At 52.3% G+C, this 16,794-nt stretch overlaps 1 protein-coding gene across 1 annotated transcript in view; it reads left to right on the top strand.

Moving 5' to 3' along the window:
- The first annotated feature begins 844 nt into the window (after positions 1-844).
- Positions 845-16,794, top strand: part of Abcg1 (ATP binding cassette subfamily G member 1) — a 55,626-nt gene continuing 39,676 nt past the window's right edge. Inside the window, exons 1-2 of the mRNA XM_032888507.1 lie at positions 845-948; positions 7,197-7,440. Coding sequence (XP_032744398.1) covers positions 907-948; positions 7,197-7,440 — 286 coding nt within the window. The 5' untranslated portion in view covers positions 845-906. The remainder of the gene's footprint in view (positions 949-7,196; positions 7,441-16,794) is intronic.

Raw genomic sequence — 16,794 nt, 5'->3', positions numbered from 1 at the left:
GCCACATTCGCTTTCCTTTCTGTGATTCTAGGGAAAACCTTGGCCAAGGTCAAGGATCTGAGGGCGTGACACCCATTTGCCTGCCTCCTTCTAGGAGAGCAAAAAGTGCCCTGGCCCAAGTGTTGGAGGGGGTGGCGCTACTATGCTGGGGGTGACAGAATAGTTTCGACAGAAGCCTTAGCTTATCAGAGGTTGGGATTAAAGAATTTCACCGTGATTATCAGTTAACAGCCCATTTACAAATAACAGAAGCTCCAGCAGGGTGGGTACAAGAACATGGCTGTGTATGACATTGGAAACACCCCCATGGCTTATTTGGGGATGGAGTGGTGCTAATGGAGGTCAACGTGCTATCTGTACGTAAGGCCATGCTGCCTCAATTTAGGGGTCACCCCCACACCAGAGCTGTGGGAAGAGCCCTACAACAGTCTTCTACATTTGTCCCCTGAGGCTTCTACACAACAAAGGCAGAACAAAAGAGCCACCTGCCTTATTCCCCATCCCTTTGATCTCGGGCTACCTCCGGAGGTTTCCTAACCAAGGACCCCGTGATTTGTTGGGCGCCCCCACTGGTTCATCTAGGATTGAGCTGGCCCAGCCCCTGTGGGGTCCGTGTACTGGGCTTCCCACGCCTAAGCATTGAGCCGGGAGAGAGAGGCCTAGCAGATGGCTCCCAGTCCAGAGCATCCTCTAGCCGCTCTGCAACAGGAGCAAAACAAGAGCACGCGCACCTGTCGGCGCCCCGCCCCCTCCGCGCGGCCCAATCGCGGGCCGGGGCGGGGCCGGGGCGCAGGCGGAACCCGTGCAGAGCGCGCCCGTGGAGCAGGAGCAAGCGCAGCCTCGTTCCTGCAACCTCGTCCCCGCCGCCCGCAGCCTCGTCTCCGCCGCCGCCGCCGCCCCCGGGGCATGGCCTGTCTGATGGCCGCTTTCTCGGTCGGCACCGCCATGGTGAGTCGCACATCTTTTGCACTCGGGGCTGGCTTTTATCTTCTAAGGAAACAGGAAATCCAAAGCCCGGCTGGCTGGTTCCCACACCAGCCGCCTCTGAGCGCATCCTCCGGGCGCTGACCTGGGGCGCTCTGGAGAGGTGCCTGGCTATGTCCGCCTCCACCCTGGCCACCTGGAGCTTCGGGATGCTCCTGCACTGGCTTAGGGCACCCGGAAGGTGGAGGGGCCCGGAGTGGGGCGTGGGGCAGCGAGCAGCCCCACAAGTGGACAGGTAGATGGCCTTGACTTGTCCGCCTCCTGGGTGAGGGGCTCAGGATGTGGAAGCGCACCGGGGAGGGACTGCAGGCTCAGCCCGAGGGAGGGGAGGGTCGGGTCTCCCTGGGGAGCTCTGCGGGGCAGGCAGGCGGCGGGGGACTTCTTGCGCCACCCTCTGGAGCGCTAGGCATAGTGGGGAGACAGAAAGAGAAACTGCGCCCCACAAAACGGAGCCTACTCTCCAGCGCTCCCCAGGGACAGAGCTTCTCTTGGAGAAGACTGCGGAGTCCCAGGGGAGACAGAGGAGGACGAGCCCAGATCCCTACCAGGGCGAGGGCAGGGTGTGGGCATTTACAACCCACCCCCCATACCAATCTTAGGACAAAACCTGGGTGCTACTGAATTGCTAGACAAGCACTGTCCCCAGAGGTGGGCAAGCGTCTTCTCTTGCGCCGTCACTCAGTTCTCCAGGATAAAGAGCGAACATACAACAAAACACAGCCTACCATCTGTCTGGTCTCACCCTTGGCCTTACCGGCTCTGCTTAACAAGCGGACATTGCGGTTAATAACCTCTTAGGCTGACTTCAGACTGTGTAGAGTACAAAACAGCAAGCCCTCCGTTTTCCCACCCGAATCGTCCCTTTCTCTGCCTCCCAGCTCTGTTACTAGCTTGCCTGTTCCTCCCCAATACGCTGGAAACCCACATTGCACAGTCCCTCCCCTTTATTTCATTTTTAGCATCCTGTATTTGAAGTCAGCAAGGCTCAGCAGGATTTGACCGACAGTTACCTCTTGCCTTGAGCGCTAGAGGGAAAAAAAAAGCACCCGACTTTGTGCGCATGCTCTGCTCTGACAACCGCATCCTGTGATTCCAAACAGGTTACTGTAGAACTCGTCTCCAGCCCAGCCCGCCGACTCATTATGTAATGATTTCGTGTAAACTGATAGAATGGAGCAAAGATGCACTGTGGTGGTGGTGGTGGTGGTTAGTAGGGGGTGAGGTGGGGCAGGTAGGAAGACCCCCCACCCCACCCCACCCCCAAGCTGCTTCCCATCCTTGGGATGTGCTCCGTTTCCGACTCGTCAGAGCCAATGAAAACAGGAATCACTTCCTGAGTATTCGCTTTTATCTAGTTGGCGGCTTGGTTAACACTGAAAAATTGGCCCTTGCGCACTTATCTATCAATGTGAGGATTGTGCTCGCAACAGAAAACTAAGATAATTGACGATCTTTGGAAATAGGGGAAGTTTGATGGGTTCTCTCTGCACTGAAAACGTGGCTTGAAAACGTGGATAAATGAACCACAATGCTGTAGGATATAGGTTTTTATACTGATTTATAACATTGGGTTTTGATACAGCCCAGACGCCTGCTGTGAAGTTACTGATCTCATAATGCCTGGGGTTATCTTTTTATTTCCTAGGAAAACGATCGATATATTTGAAAAGAATTTTTCTTCCTGGAAACCCGGCACTTTTGCTTTCCGTTTTAAACGTCTGTCTGTGGTTATGCCACCTCAAATCCATGGATCTTGTCTGATCTTGGAAGCCAAGCAGGGTTAGCCTGGTTGGGACCTTGTTGGGAATAGGAGGTGACAGCCACTAGGCATACCAGTTGCTACAGGCACAAAACAAAGATGTGGTTAATTTTTTTAAAAGGTCCTATCTTAGTTATAACAAGACTTCAAGATTTACTTTTTAAGTGTCTCCTGCCTTAGCATCCTCCTGGTGCTGGTGGAGTGAGCTATAAGTCTTGGGGCAGCATCCTAGAGGGTGGCCAGAGCATCCAGGAGTGCTGGGGTCTCTGAGGCGGCAAGGACACACAAGGTGGCCATATCTTCTGAAGGGACGGTAGCACCAGAGTGTTGTGGCATTGTGAATGGTCACTCCAGTGTGACCTACCCTTTCAGCCTAGCTCAGGGTGTGATATTTGGACACTTTTTTCCTATGGGAAATTGCTCTGATTATAGGTTAGCATGTTTCCCTTGGATGAACCCAGGATGTCCTAGGATACTATCTGGGCAAGCATCCTCGTTGGTTGTGAAAAAGCAAGGGGAAATGGGAATGATGCTTGCCCCGTTGTGCACAGAGTAGTTCTGGGTCAGAATGTATCTCCGTGAAGCGGGTCTTCCAAGCCGTGGGTGAGGCTTCCTGGCTGTGTGTGAACGTCCCCCCACTACTCGGGCGTCTCTAGATTCCCAGCATTTGTGCAGAACTCAGTGGACACTGTGCCAAGAAAGCAATCTCTTGAGCAGCCCCCCAGCAGGGTCCCCCTGTGCACAAAGTCCCCAGGAACAGACTTCCTGCCTTCGCCATCTGTTCAGTCCTCAAACACACATTCCACGAGGAGAGGGCACAGTGTCCAGACAGGAAGGTAGGGAAACAGAGCAGCCGAGGAGGGAGAACAGGAGCGGATAGGTGTTTGTTTTATTTTTAATGAGCTCAGGAGGCTGAGGCAGAGCTCGCTGTAACCTACATTGTTAGCTAGAAGCTCTCATCGGAGGATGTGTTTCCAGAGCGCTGGTCTATTTTGGAGTGACAGGCCACTGCCGCCTCATCACATAGGTTCCCAGGATTTTATTAATTGGGTGAGGCCACTGGACACCGGTGGAGGAAGGGTGGGGCTGTGCTCTTTGCTGAGGGAGGCCGCCGCATGAGTTCCTGTTTGCTGTCCATTTCAGTCTAAAGGACAACTCTGCACCTCTGGGTAGGGTGAACAGTCAAATGGCTGGGTGGGAGGAGACCAGCTCAGACTCAGAAGCCCCAGGGAGCTGCTGGACCTCCTGACCGAGGTGTCCAGAGGCAGATGGACAACGCAGATGCTAAGAGCGCGGGCTGCAGGCTGGAGAGTCCTAAACGCGCTGAATCTTAGTCACCGTTGTTTACAGACACTTGCCTAGCACAGGCATGCACATGGCCTTGCTCTCGGACACTTTACGTCCTAAGTAGCTAACTCCGGCTTCTTCCTCCCTCTCTACTCAATTCTAATCACCCACCTTGGTCTACCGGCTGGCATAGCGGGGCTCCAACGCGGTTACCACCTGCCGATTAAAGCTCCCTCAGCTCTGGTTCTGCTGGTGACTGATTAGAGAGCCTTCTGAGCCTAGAACTCCCGGGCTCCGGTTCCCTTTCTGGGTTCCCAGCAATCTTCAAACTCTCCTTCTGGAGCTTGCCTCTCTAATCTTATCTATGCCCAGTACCCTGTTTCCTGCCTTCCTCTACCCCCTCTGCACCCCAGCATTCTGGCTGGTTGTGGTCTAGGTGTCCATATTTCAGACCCACTGTTCACGGAGGACCTCTGCAGGGAGCACAGTACACAAGACACAAAGCACAGCTCTCACCTCGCTAATCTCAGCCTGGGCTATTTCTGCAAACAGACTTTGTTCTGGGTCCCCACCCCAGGGTCTGATCTGAATCCAATACCTCCCCTCCCCACCCCCCACCCCCGCCTTTGCCTAATCCGGCTGTGACAGTTGCTCTCTTCCCTGAGCTCAGTTTTGAACTTGAGCTTGCTGGGGCCACAGGCCGTGTCTGTGTCTGGCTAGCTAACTGGTGTTATCTAGTGTTCTAGTCCGTTAAGGGAATGAACGTTGTGCATATAGATAGGTCTGGAGAGAAGGACAGGACGCAGGCCTGATGCCTGTCTGATATCTGCCACAACTAGTGAGCGGATGGGGTGATGGCTTGTGAGGCCTCTTACTCCTGTGGGTTTCAACAGGGAAGGAGATAATCCCTTCTTGGCTTCTCTGGGGTTGGACACTTATGGCCGGGGCCTGCGGGAGAGAGAGCGATTACCCTCAGCTGATAGAACCTGAGGGGTGGAGTTCTGGGAACTGAGATAGAGAAGGGCTGCCCACCTCTCGGTGGGTTGGTGCCAAGCCAGGAGCACTTCCAAACTTGTGAGAGGCAAGGTGAGGTGGGAGTGACCTGGCCTTCTCTGACTGCCTCTCCACAGGATACCCTGCCCCTAAAGCCAGCACCTGGTGCTTCCCAGGCTCCTCCACAGCCCTTGTGGTTATGAACCTGCCACAGCAGTTACGGCCACAAAGAACAGTGGATGGGCCGAGGGAAAGCCCCTGTGCCTTCTGGGTGGGTTCTAAGTTATATAGGTGCATTCCTACAGAGGAATGACAGAGTGACCCACCCCTTCAAGAGGCCCATCAGGGAAAGAACCTGATATGTAAACACAGAGGCCACCCGTGGGTGCTCTCCACTGGGCTCTGTGGGTCTCAAAGTCTTAGGCATAGACATCATTTGGGGTAACTATGAACCCACTTTGTTGGCACTGAAAGGGTGTCCATGCTTCAGGCCTGGTGCCCCAAACTGGATGCCTCTGCATCTTTACTTTTAGTCAGTCAGCATTGTCTATGAAAAATAGGAGATGCTCACGAGGGTGGCGTGGATCTGTGGTTTGTGGAAAGCCCCATTTTCCGTCATTAAGAGACTCTGAATTCATTTCCCGGCCTGCTTCTACCATACCCTATGTGTGTTAAGTATTCAGAACCCCAATGCTTACCATTAGGCTCTGAACCCCCAAATGCCTCCGTGCCAAGAACATCAGCTCTCCCAGGGTTCAATTGCAGGCTCTCAGTGGCTGGGCGGGTAAGGGGCTTGACTTGCTGGGCTTATAGGGATTCTTGGTGGTGGGGTAGGGTCTAAGGCTGGCCTCAAGCTCTCTACATAGCCAAGGGTGGATTTGAACTTCCATTCTTCCTTCCCCCACTTCTCAAGCTCTAGAGTGATGGGTATGCACTAGCAGAGCGAGTTCGCACAGTGCTCAGGAGCAAACCCAGGATCGGCGCATGCCGGGGCCGCATCCTACTGAGTCACCTCCCCAACCCTTTAGGATGCTTTTTTGTGGACAGTCTGCTATGGTTTTATTCTATTCCATCTTATTAAATAATAATAAATAGCAAAATGTCGCTAAACAAGCCGTAGAAGAACAGCGTGTGCGTCCTTTCTAGGACATTGGTGTACCTTACCAGACCAGCGGCCTTGGTGACCAGAAGTGGTGAGGGGTGGGCTCTCTCCCACACCTCAGCAGCAGCCTGGCCCCGAGCTTGCATATGGCCCACGCTTTTGGACCTTTTCCCGAGGCTTCGGGAGACAGCTCGAAACACTTTAGTACAATTTGTCCCCTTAAAGCTTTGCTGTGTTCGGAGGGTTCCTGAAGCTTATTGATCAAGCCAGGGTTGCCAAGCCATTAGAAAAGCAAACCCCTTGCTTTGCATAAATACTCCTGGGTCTTGGCCCACCCGCTACGCGCATTTGATTCCTCATGAAAGGCTTAAAAGTGCTATGCTAGCTACGGATGCCTTTGTAACTCGCAGAGAGCTCAGAGAGCGCCTGCCTCGCTGTGTGTGTCTTAATGGCTCAAGTTTGGATCTCACTCTCACTCCTACTCCCTAATTGTGGCACCCCAGCACAGGTTCCTGAAGTCGCCCGGGCCTCAGTGTCCTTGCCTGCATAGCAGAGAAAATAAACAAACTATGCCAACCCTCCGATATTATTAGGAGAGTGGAGTTGCAAGGGATCTAGAAAGTGTGACAGTAAGATATGTCAGCCCCCACAAGCCAGTGCTCTAATAGCACTGTCCCAGACGCGTCAGGAACTGACACAGGAACACGTGACAACAGCTTATTCTAAATAAACCCCGTGCATCTTCCCCCGAGGTTCTTATGCGTAGACCAGAAAGAGGTGAGTCTCCATGGTGGCCCGCCTTTTCTTTACAAGAGGAGAGCAAGTCACTTATTGGAGTCTTATGATTTGATTTCTGGGATCCTAAAGGAAGACAGTCAATGCGTTTGGCGTCTCATCTGAGGTGCCTTTTGACTAAAAACAAAAGGGACAGTTAGTGGGGGACAGTTCCCTCTGGGCCCAAGGGTATTCTAGAAGGATCTAGAAAGTACCTCTCTGGATGACCAATGACCCTGAGCCCAGCAGCAAGTCTCTTGATAATCCCTCCCTCATTGCCTCTGCTTTGCCCTCTAGAATGCCAGCAACTACTCGGCCGCAATGACGGAACCCAAGTCCGTGTGCGTGTCGGTGGACGAGGTCGTGTCCAGCAACGTGGATGAGCTTGAGACAGACCTGCTTAATGGGCACCTGAAGAAGGTGGACAACAACTTCACGGAGGCCCAGCGCTTTTCTTCCCTGCCGCGGAGGGCAGCCGTGAACATCGAATTCAAGGACCTTTCTTACTCCGTACCCGAGGGACCCTGGTGGAGGAAGAAAGGTAGGAAGTGAAACCACCAGCTTGGGGGATTGGGTTGCCGGAGCTCGTGAGGGAAGCCACAGGTCGTTCGGGGAGAGCCTTGGTCTGCAGCTTGGAAGGTTGAGGTGTGATCTCCGCAACTGGCTTCTCCCCCGTGAAGTACACAGGTCGGATTAGACAATCTCAGAGTTCACAGAGGCCCTAAACTGCGGTGGTGTGGGTACAGATCGGATGTCCTCTGTTGAAAAGAGCTTCTGACCGCATATATATTTTGGATTTGGGGCAATAGTTACACATTGGTAATGAGGTGGGCAGCACCCAAGTGTAGTAGCCGTGATATCCAACTTATAAATTGGACAACTTATAAATTACACACCCGAACGTAACTTTATGTATTTCCCCCTCATGCATCTGTATCCTGATTGTCACCACCAGTCACGTGGAAAAATTCCAGTTAGTGCTCAAGAAAAATGAGACTCTTAAGTATCTTAGGTTCCTAAGAACGGGGACTGGAGAAAGAATTTCACAGAGTCACCCGGCATCAGCCTTTGCTTGCACCTAGCATGAGGGTCCTCCCTAGTAGACCCTTGATGTTCATTTTTCAAGGTAGAATAGTTTTCCATCATTCAAGTGCGCATTGCCTTCCAGGTCTCCACTGTTTAAGAGCATACGAGGGTCTGGTGTAGCCTTTCTGGGAACTCGCTTGTTTTTGAGATCTTGGAAGGACTCTTCAGTGTATAGTGCTGGCGGCCTGTAGATAAAAACCAAGTGGTTGTAAAATGAGCTCTGTCCATTATAATGGGAGGATGGAGCAGAGGAAGCCCCTAGGGCACTGTATGGTGAGGGACCTGCTTGCTTGGCCCTCCCTCCCCAGTTCCCCACCTCCCCTACACAGTACTTGCTGTGGTTTGAGCGCACGCACCTTTTTGACTGGGTCTTCTTTCTCAGCCTAGTCTGTTTGTAGAAGCAGGGTAGTCAGGGAAGAGACCAGGAGGTCCATGGAATCAATGTATGCAAATTGGAAACCCACCGGAAGGAAACCTGGGACGTCCAATGTGACTCAGGTGCCTCTAGAAGGTTGACTTGTTTTTTTCTTTGAAACTTAAATATTGACACAGCCTCTCTGTTTTCTTTTTAAAAAGTTAGCCTCTTTTTAAATTTGTCATCTTCTCCTCTCTCCCACCCCACCCCACCCCCGACCCCTAACCCCAACCCTGTTTCGTTTTTTTCTTCCTCTTAAAGCTAAGCCGGTGAGATCATTGGCAGGGCAATCTGGTCTTGGTGGTAAACAGAATTTTGGAAACTCGAGAAGCCAATCCCCAGGACCTTTGAGCTCCGTGGTTGTTAAACGATTGTGTCTGGGTTTGCACAACCAAGAACCAGGCCCTGTCCCCTCTCGGGGCTGATTGTAGGGCACTGTTATCGGACACCCTTGTTTCCACACACTGGTTTGTTTTGTGAAGAAAGAAATTACTCTGGGTCCATTCCTGTGGAGCCCATTAGAATCCAAAGGTAGGAATATACAGATTTTTCCAGAAAAGCGGACCCGATGGGGGTCATGGGTTAGTGTAGATTAAACCACAACAGACCTGTGAGGCACACGGCAATTTCCGCAAGTGGGTTGGATGTGGTCTTGGAGGTGTTGTGGTGAGGTTTGAAAATCCAGGCTAGGGGTTGGGGATTTAGCTCAGTGGTAGAGCGCTTGCTAGGCCCTGGGTTCGGTCCCCAGTTCCAAAAAAAAAAGAAAAAAAAAGAAAATCCAGGCTAGAGCTATGAAGATGGCTTGCCATGCAGAGGTTCAGATGTTTGAATCCTTGTCTGTCCGTTACTTGTCTTACTTAAATACGAGACAGGAAGGACTTACAGGAGAAAGGGTTTGCTTTGGCTCCCCGGTCTAGGGTACAGTGCACCATGGCAGAAAAGTCATGTCAGCAGGAGAAGACCCTGCTGGTCCATGGCTTCCACATTCAGGAAACAGAGTGCGATCGATGCCCATGCTCAGCCCCCTTTCCCCTTTTTATTGAGTCTAGGACCCCAGCCCGTGGGATGGCACCACTCGCATTTAGGGTGAACCTTCCCACCTCGCTTAAATCTAATCTAAGTAGTTATCCCACACAGAAAAAGCCGGATACTTGTCTCCATGGCCGTTCTGAATCCCATCAAACTGTCACCCAAGGTGAACCCTCCCAACCCAGCAGCATCTTGAGTTGAAATCCAGAATGTAAATTTGGGCCCAGGAGGGGCAACCCGTCAGGTGCTATACCGGCCTCGTGCCCTCTGAGCGTAAACATTCACCATCAGAGTCAGCCAATCAGTATTGGATTCCTAAGAGGCCGAGACAAGTGTCCATTCTCGGCACCTTCGAGGATGTTCAGCCAGGTGGCTGTTTGCCCTGTAGTAACCTCTGTGGGTTCAGGCTTGGGAGGAGTCGTACACGAGCCTCACGGGACTTGCCCATGAGTCAGAGGGATGACGGATGCGCTCACTCTGATGTGTCCTGTTGTTGGCTTCCCGACCAGCTGGCCGTGGCTTGCTGTCTGATCTCTTCCGGGGCTCTGCTCTCTTGCCTGTGCAGCAGTATCTCTAAGGTGCCCTCTCCTCCGTGTGCCTTGTCCTTCCCGGACTGCTAGATCAGAATCGAGACGCTCTTCCAAGTCAGTCTGAATTTAAGATCGAAAAGAAATACCTCCTCCTTCTCCTCCTCCCCCTCCTCCTCCTCCTCTTCTTCTTCCTCCTCCTCCCCCTCCTCCCCCCTCCCCCTCCTCCTCCTCTTCCTCACTGAACAGAAGGGAAACTAAGGCAAAGGGTAGTTAGAAGACTTGTCTGTATTCCTGTCTGAGACCACAGTGGTGATTGCTAACTCCGTGAAGTCCAACATGGAGGGCAGGCCTTGCCCAGTTCTGAACCCTATGGGTCATCTTCATGCAGGGAAACAAGGCTCTTCTGAAGGCACCGGGTGCCCTGGGAAATAGTCCATTAGCCTGCAGGCCACATCTAGGAAAAAGATAGCCATTTGTCTTGTCAGCTACACATGACATGGGCTGCGGACGTTCTTGTCACCTCCCTCCTAACACCAGTGCTATGCCTGGTGACTCTGAACCTAGGGGTTCAATTTCCTCAACTCAGAACCACACACAGTAAGCAGGCAGTCAATAAAGTGTGCACTGTACCTGGGACCAGGCAGCAGGCTAGCTGACATGCTCAGCACACCCCTAGATTCCTTGTCTTTCCCCGACATAGCCCTCCTCCTTGCCTCTTGCTCCTGAATGTCTAAAAAATCCTGCTTCCTTTTGTCCCCTAGATGAGACTTTTTGCTCTTTTGTCCCCTCACGTGGCTAGTGACCATCATGGGCTCCGGCAGTAACTGGAGCTGTAGAGGTCATATCCTGGCTACTCTTGCTGTTCCTCCACAAGGATGACTTGGGATCTGCTGTCCTCTCCGTGTGGCTCCAAGGTGACCTTCAGGGTAGAAGCCACTTCTCGTATGCTGCTACCTGATTAGTTTTTCTGTCTGTATATCACGATGATTGGTTGTTGACTTTTCAAGATTCACCCTGATGCGCTGAGCTGACTGTAACTCCGGGGTTGGCTGCCATAGCACTGCTGGAGGGAGGAGTGCTGAGGGAGGATTGCTGGGGGGAGGAGGGCTGGGGGGAGGACTGCTGGGGAGAGGACTGTGGGGGAGGGGCTGGGGAGGACTGCTGGGAGAGGACTGCTGGGGAGGAGGGCTGGGGAGGACTGCTGGGGAGAGGACTGCTGGGGGAGAAGGGGTGGGGGAGGACTTCTGGGGAGAGGACTGCTGGGGGAGGAGGGTTGGAGGGGGGACTGCTGGGGAGAAGACTGCTGGGGAGAGGACTTCTGGGGGAGGAGGGCTGGGGGGAGGACTGCTGGAGGGAGGACTCCCAACTTGTAAGATCGAGGTGCTCTGGGAACATCTAGCCTGTCATACTTATAGATTGGAAGAGGCAACAGGAGTCCAAGAGCAGAGAGGCATTTGCCCAAAGTCAAAGCCAGAGGGAGGGCCCAGCTGTTCTCTTCCATTACCTAGAGGCTGGACCACTTTGTAGATCCCCTTCCCCCCATCCCATGGAAACCAGTTCCTTCCCACATTTCTCCCAGAATGTGGTGCTACCATACTGGGCCTTCTGAAAGCACCTAACACTATAAATACAGTGTCACCTTAAAGGAAAGCAGGCAGAGTGATGCCTGAATCGGGCTGCGACAGTATCTGTAGCTTTCGGAGAGGCCATTCTGTCTCTCGTAACACCTAGGAGAGCTGGACAGACTCCTTCGCACTGACAGTGGTACTTAACCAAACATGTATTTTCAATTGTACCTAAGTTTTCATCTTATGATTAATGATGTCTTCGGAGGAAAAACTAGATCGTGTAATAGATTCCTGGTAGGGAACATAATTGTGAGAGGAGCCAGTCTCGGGGGGGAAGAGATTACCCCAAGGAGCGTCTCACCGGCTTCTGATCTGGTAATTATTCTCCCTCAAGGAGCCCACTCATGGAGTGTGAGCTGATGGGACAAATGACTTGGGACATCTCACCTTCGGTGGCTGCTGTCACACTGGCCGTTGTGGTGGAGACCGATGGGAGGAGCCTCTCCCCTCAGGCCAGAATGACTGTGGAAGACACAGGAGGTGCTTCCTGTATGGTGGTGTCGCCAAGAATCCCCCTAAAGTGAATACACTCGGCAAAACGGGGAACGGGAGGATGATGGGGGACTCATGCCACCCAGGAGTTTTTTGTTTTTTTTTTTCATTAGGATGTGGTATGCTAAGGTCACAGAATGGCTGGGGGATTCTGTATACTGTCCCCTCTACAACCCAAGAGCAACTGAGTGGTTTCCTGCCTAGTTGCCTGACTGAGGGGACTTCTTCAGTTTGCTTGGCTCATAAAGCTGCCTTGGGAGCTATTTCTGACCCCTCTCCCCATCTCAAGGTCATGGTCATAGGGAAGGCCAACCTGAAACCTTGTCTGTGGTATTTCAAACCAAGCTTACCTGCAGGAACCCCCAGGGGTGTTTTACCCCTGAGCAGGTTTCATCCTGGGCCACCACAGTACAGATGGAGTTATTAGTGCCTGTCCTGTTTCCTATCTCATGGTCCTGCTTAGATGTAACCTTTGATAAGGCTGTCCAAAGGGCTTTGCAACTCCATCCTCCTCCAGAGAGACGTGTGTGTCCTACATCCTTGTCAGTGGAGGAAGCCGAGGACAGGGAACATGCTCTCCAAAGCAAATGACACAGCTCTTAGGAATTGAATACACCTGTAGAGATCAGCCAGGGGTGAAGCCTAGGTTGAGAAGAAATGTCATCAAACCTGGGGCTTCGGGACATTTTCTTGACTGGCTTTTTAGCCAGGCCATGTTTCCACATGCCACATTCCATGGACCGAGTAGACCTCCAAAAAAAAAAAAAAAAAAACCCGGAAGGCGTTAAGCAGCCTGATCACCTCCAAGCCAGATTATGTGTATTGGCTTGCTTCTGAGTTATCAAAGGCCACTGAACACCCAACACCCTTCTCAAATTAAGGTCTGCCTTCGCTTAATTTCCACCGCCCTTTCACAGGGCCTGTCGTCACAGGCTGGCTAGAGTGAGTGGACTGTTCCGTTAATAAACCCCTTTCAGGAATTCCATTAGGAGACTTGGACTTCAACCAAGTGTCCAAGATCGGAGATGGGAAGGCGGGGGAACCCAGCTCAGAAAAAAAAGGCTTCAGAGAACCCCCAGAACCCGTGATGGGCCATTCAAGTTTTAAGGGGAGGGATTCACAGTCCCTTTAATGTAGAAGAATTGTTGATCCCCTCGGCCTATCTTGTGCTAGGCTTTCTTTTGGGGCCCAAAAGGAGATTGCTTTTAGCACAGCAGTTTGCTTTATTCAGGGTTAGCTAACCCTTTTAGGCAGCATATAGCCCCAGGTTACTTGCAAACTTCTTGTGGCTTAAGTGTTTTGAAGAGTACCACAGTAGCTATCTGTTTTGCCTTGCTAAACTCAGAGGTCAGTTCTTGCTTTTCAGTGTTTGGTGACTCCTGGGGGCAGACGGGTAGGCCATCTGTTCAGGGTCCCGAGAACAGCACCCTCTATGATAAGGAACTTCTTGGGTAGTCTAAAGATAGAATTTGAGGAACTGTTGACAACCGGGGTGACTCTTGAGAATGCCAAGAGCCATTTACTTGCTAGTTTATAGTCTGAGCATCCAGACTGTCCTGTTTTACCCTCCCTGGCTGGCACACCTTCTCCCTTCGTCCCCCCACATGAGAAACTGGCTGTGTCCAGCTGAGCGCTGGAGTCAGAGGCATGAGTTTCCAGTGTATTGTGTGGGCCAGGCTGACATCTGGACATGGATTAGATGCCCTGATGCCATTGTCCCTGGATTCTTGTTGTTCTGAGCACTCAGTCTGGCAGTTTCTTTATCTGGCTATGTGACCTTGTCACTTTCCCAAGGTTGCCCCGGTTCTTGAGCCATCTGTCCTCTGCAGGATGGCTTTGCGGGCCTGTACTCGGCCACCCAGCCCGACGGGTGTCGTTGTCACTATTTAATTTCCCAAGGACATTCTTGCCATGCTTGCCCTGTGTCCTGGGTGCCTGCCTGCTTGCACCGAGCACCTCAGCAGCGGGCTTGCACCGAGCACCTTCACCTTCTGAGACGAAAGGCCTTTTTAAACTGAAGCCCACTCTCCTGGTTCAAGAAATAACGACAGCTGACAGCTTGCTGGACATAAAACCGTTCCTTTTGTTTATAAACGGGCAGGAAAACGGTGGTTAGTAACCGTACACCTGCTCCCACTGAGTTCTAGCAGCAACAGATCCGCTTCTTTGAGGAAAAGAGGTAACCGCAAGAACCAGATTAAACAGTTAAGACTACGGCGCCACACCATCGAGGTGGTGGTCGCAGCAAGGCACATTCTTCCTGAGGCAAATGCTGACAAATAATTCCTACTGCGCATGGGAAGAGCTGCCTTGGAATCCAATATGTCTGATGCGGGTGCTGTGCTCCTGTGAGGAAACGTGTCAAAGGGCTTTTCCAAGGATGGCTGATGTGGCTGCTGGTTCCATCCCCCATGACCCAAAGCCAATAGTTTCACCATCCACTGAGCTGTATGTTGTTAGCTACTCTGTGTAGTAGGGCAAATGGTTTTCAGTTTGAAAAGTCAGATACGCCAGGAGGCCTATCAAGGCTGTGATTAGGTCCAGCTGAGACCCATATTTAGCCTCTAGATCTTGGCGCCAACAGGAGCCTTGGACCTGCCCTAGTCTGAACCTCCCACGTGTCTGGGGGGCCAGCCATCTGCACTATCCCTCCCCACAAGTCAGTCGGTTTGATTACTGCAGTCATCAGGAACCGAGACTCCCGGGACAGCACGCACAAGGGTATGCTCGCACGAGGTTCATTCTTGGAAAATGCTTCCAAGCTAAATTTCCATGTTTGAGTACGGCTCGTGAGTTGATCCAGTTCCTGCTTCTGGTACTCTGTGGAACAAGTGATCTTGGCCTTGAAGTGGGCCCACAAACTGGGCAGAATGAGACACTGGCCAGGGACAAAACAAGTAATCAAGTTCGTCAGGGTGAGCAGCCGTGATTGGGGGCATGAGGAATACGTAGTTGCTGGAAAGACAAGGTTCAGGTTTGCTTTGAGATTGCATAGCATGGTGACACTTATAGGTAACAGGGCAGAGACAGGCATGCCTTCCAGAAGGTTCTCTGTTATTGGTAAGGGTAGAGTCCAGTTGAGAAGCAGCATGAGTCTCCTGCTCTGTGTCTGTCATGTGGCAACTGGTGGCTCTGCCCAGAAGCCCCTGGGCCAGGCATCCCAGCAGGGATTGTGGGAGGTCTCAGTCTTAGGCCTCTTCTCCCACTGTTGAGGGAGTCATACTTCTTTTCAATTAAAAATAGCTAATGTTTGCTGTTTCCTTTCCCACATTGCCTCATTACCCCAGAGCGTCAACTCTCTGCCTCAGATTGTTTCAGGAGGCCCAGACCCACATACGATGACCGGCATTCAATACTTGCTCAGGAGATAAACACTGTAGGTGTCCACACAAAGACTCTTTGCCTACTCTCAGTGGAGGACTGGGGGTAGGGTGGAGAATCTTTCAGGCTTGGGCAGGAGGCAGGTTTGACCTCAGGTTTGCCTGAGTCTAGAACTGCTACTGCCTGCTGGGCACATTAGACCTCTCCTCACTCTCCAAAATGGAGTTACATATCTTCACCCAGCAAGCGAGCGAGCGAGCAAGAGAGAGCATAAATATGAATGAGAGAATAGTTCATTCCAGCCAACTGTCATCTACATGGCCCAGTATTGAAGTCACCGGCCAAGTGACAGCCCCAAACGGGTTTTTATTGCTTAGAACACCCCTACCCTCCTCCTGTGGTTCTGTGAGCATCCTACGGGCGGCCAGGACACACCCATGCCATCGCTCGCAAGTAACCCTAGCTGCAGGCTCCGTAGAGGCTGCCTGCAGGAATTCTTAGGAATTCTCAGTGACTGGAAGGAGATGCAGCAAGGCGCTGCCTCCTCCAGTATGCAGGTGCGGGCGGGGCAGGTGTGCGCTGCTGCGCAGGCGCAGAGCGTGCCTGCCTGTCGTTGCCGCCCGCGCCGGGGTTACTATCGGTCAATGCTCGCTAGTAACCTCCAGCCGGCGGCAGCGGGGAGCCGCACGATTGGCTGCGCGCACCGGGCACTGTTGCTAAGAGGATGTTGCTGCTCTAGGGGGCTCAAGAGGTCCCGATGCTCCCTCCTCCACCTTCCTACAAAGAGCAAAGCCCCTGGTCACATTCTCCACTCCAGGTCCAAAAGGAACCCAGAACTGAGAGCTTCTCCAACAGGAAGGCTCTGAAGCAGATGAAGCGGGACGTATTACAGGATGAATATGTTGATGCACATGGTTGTTTCCTATTTAAGCTTAATCGGGGGATGTGGCTGAGTGGGAATAAGGCAGCAGATACCAGAATGCGGAAGCCTTCTCTGTGTTCGGGCTATGACCTTCAGGTTTTGATCAGACGTGTGTTTGTGTGTGGGGGGGGGCTGTGTGATGTGTGCTTTTATACCGCTGTTTAAGGTCAAAGAGCTCTAGGTCACACCCTTTTCCAAGAGACACTGCTAGTCTGTGACTCCTTGGAAATGGTCTTTTTTGCTTCGTGTTCAGAGCAGCGGAAGGCATGAGAGGCAGACCTTTCCTCTAGGACCAGCTCTAAAAAAGAACCAGGGCGTGTTCCCAAACCCTGGAATTTCCCTTAGTGGATCCACTAAACCAGCTGGAATCCAGAGGGCTTCCCTGTCCCAGCTGAGTCACTTCCATCCCGGAGACCTCAGGGAATGAACAATAGCTGAACTCCAGGGGGGCATTTTGTAGCGTCTGTGTCTG

Source organism: Rattus rattus, chromosome 18 (genome assembly GCF_011064425.1).
Source record: "Rattus rattus isolate New Zealand chromosome 18, Rrattus_CSIRO_v1, whole genome shotgun sequence".
Classification (NCBI taxonomy): domain Eukaryota; kingdom Metazoa; phylum Chordata; class Mammalia; order Rodentia; family Muridae; genus Rattus; species Rattus rattus.
Note: the sequence above shows the minus strand (reverse complement) of the source record. Positions and strands in the feature narration are given on the sequence as shown.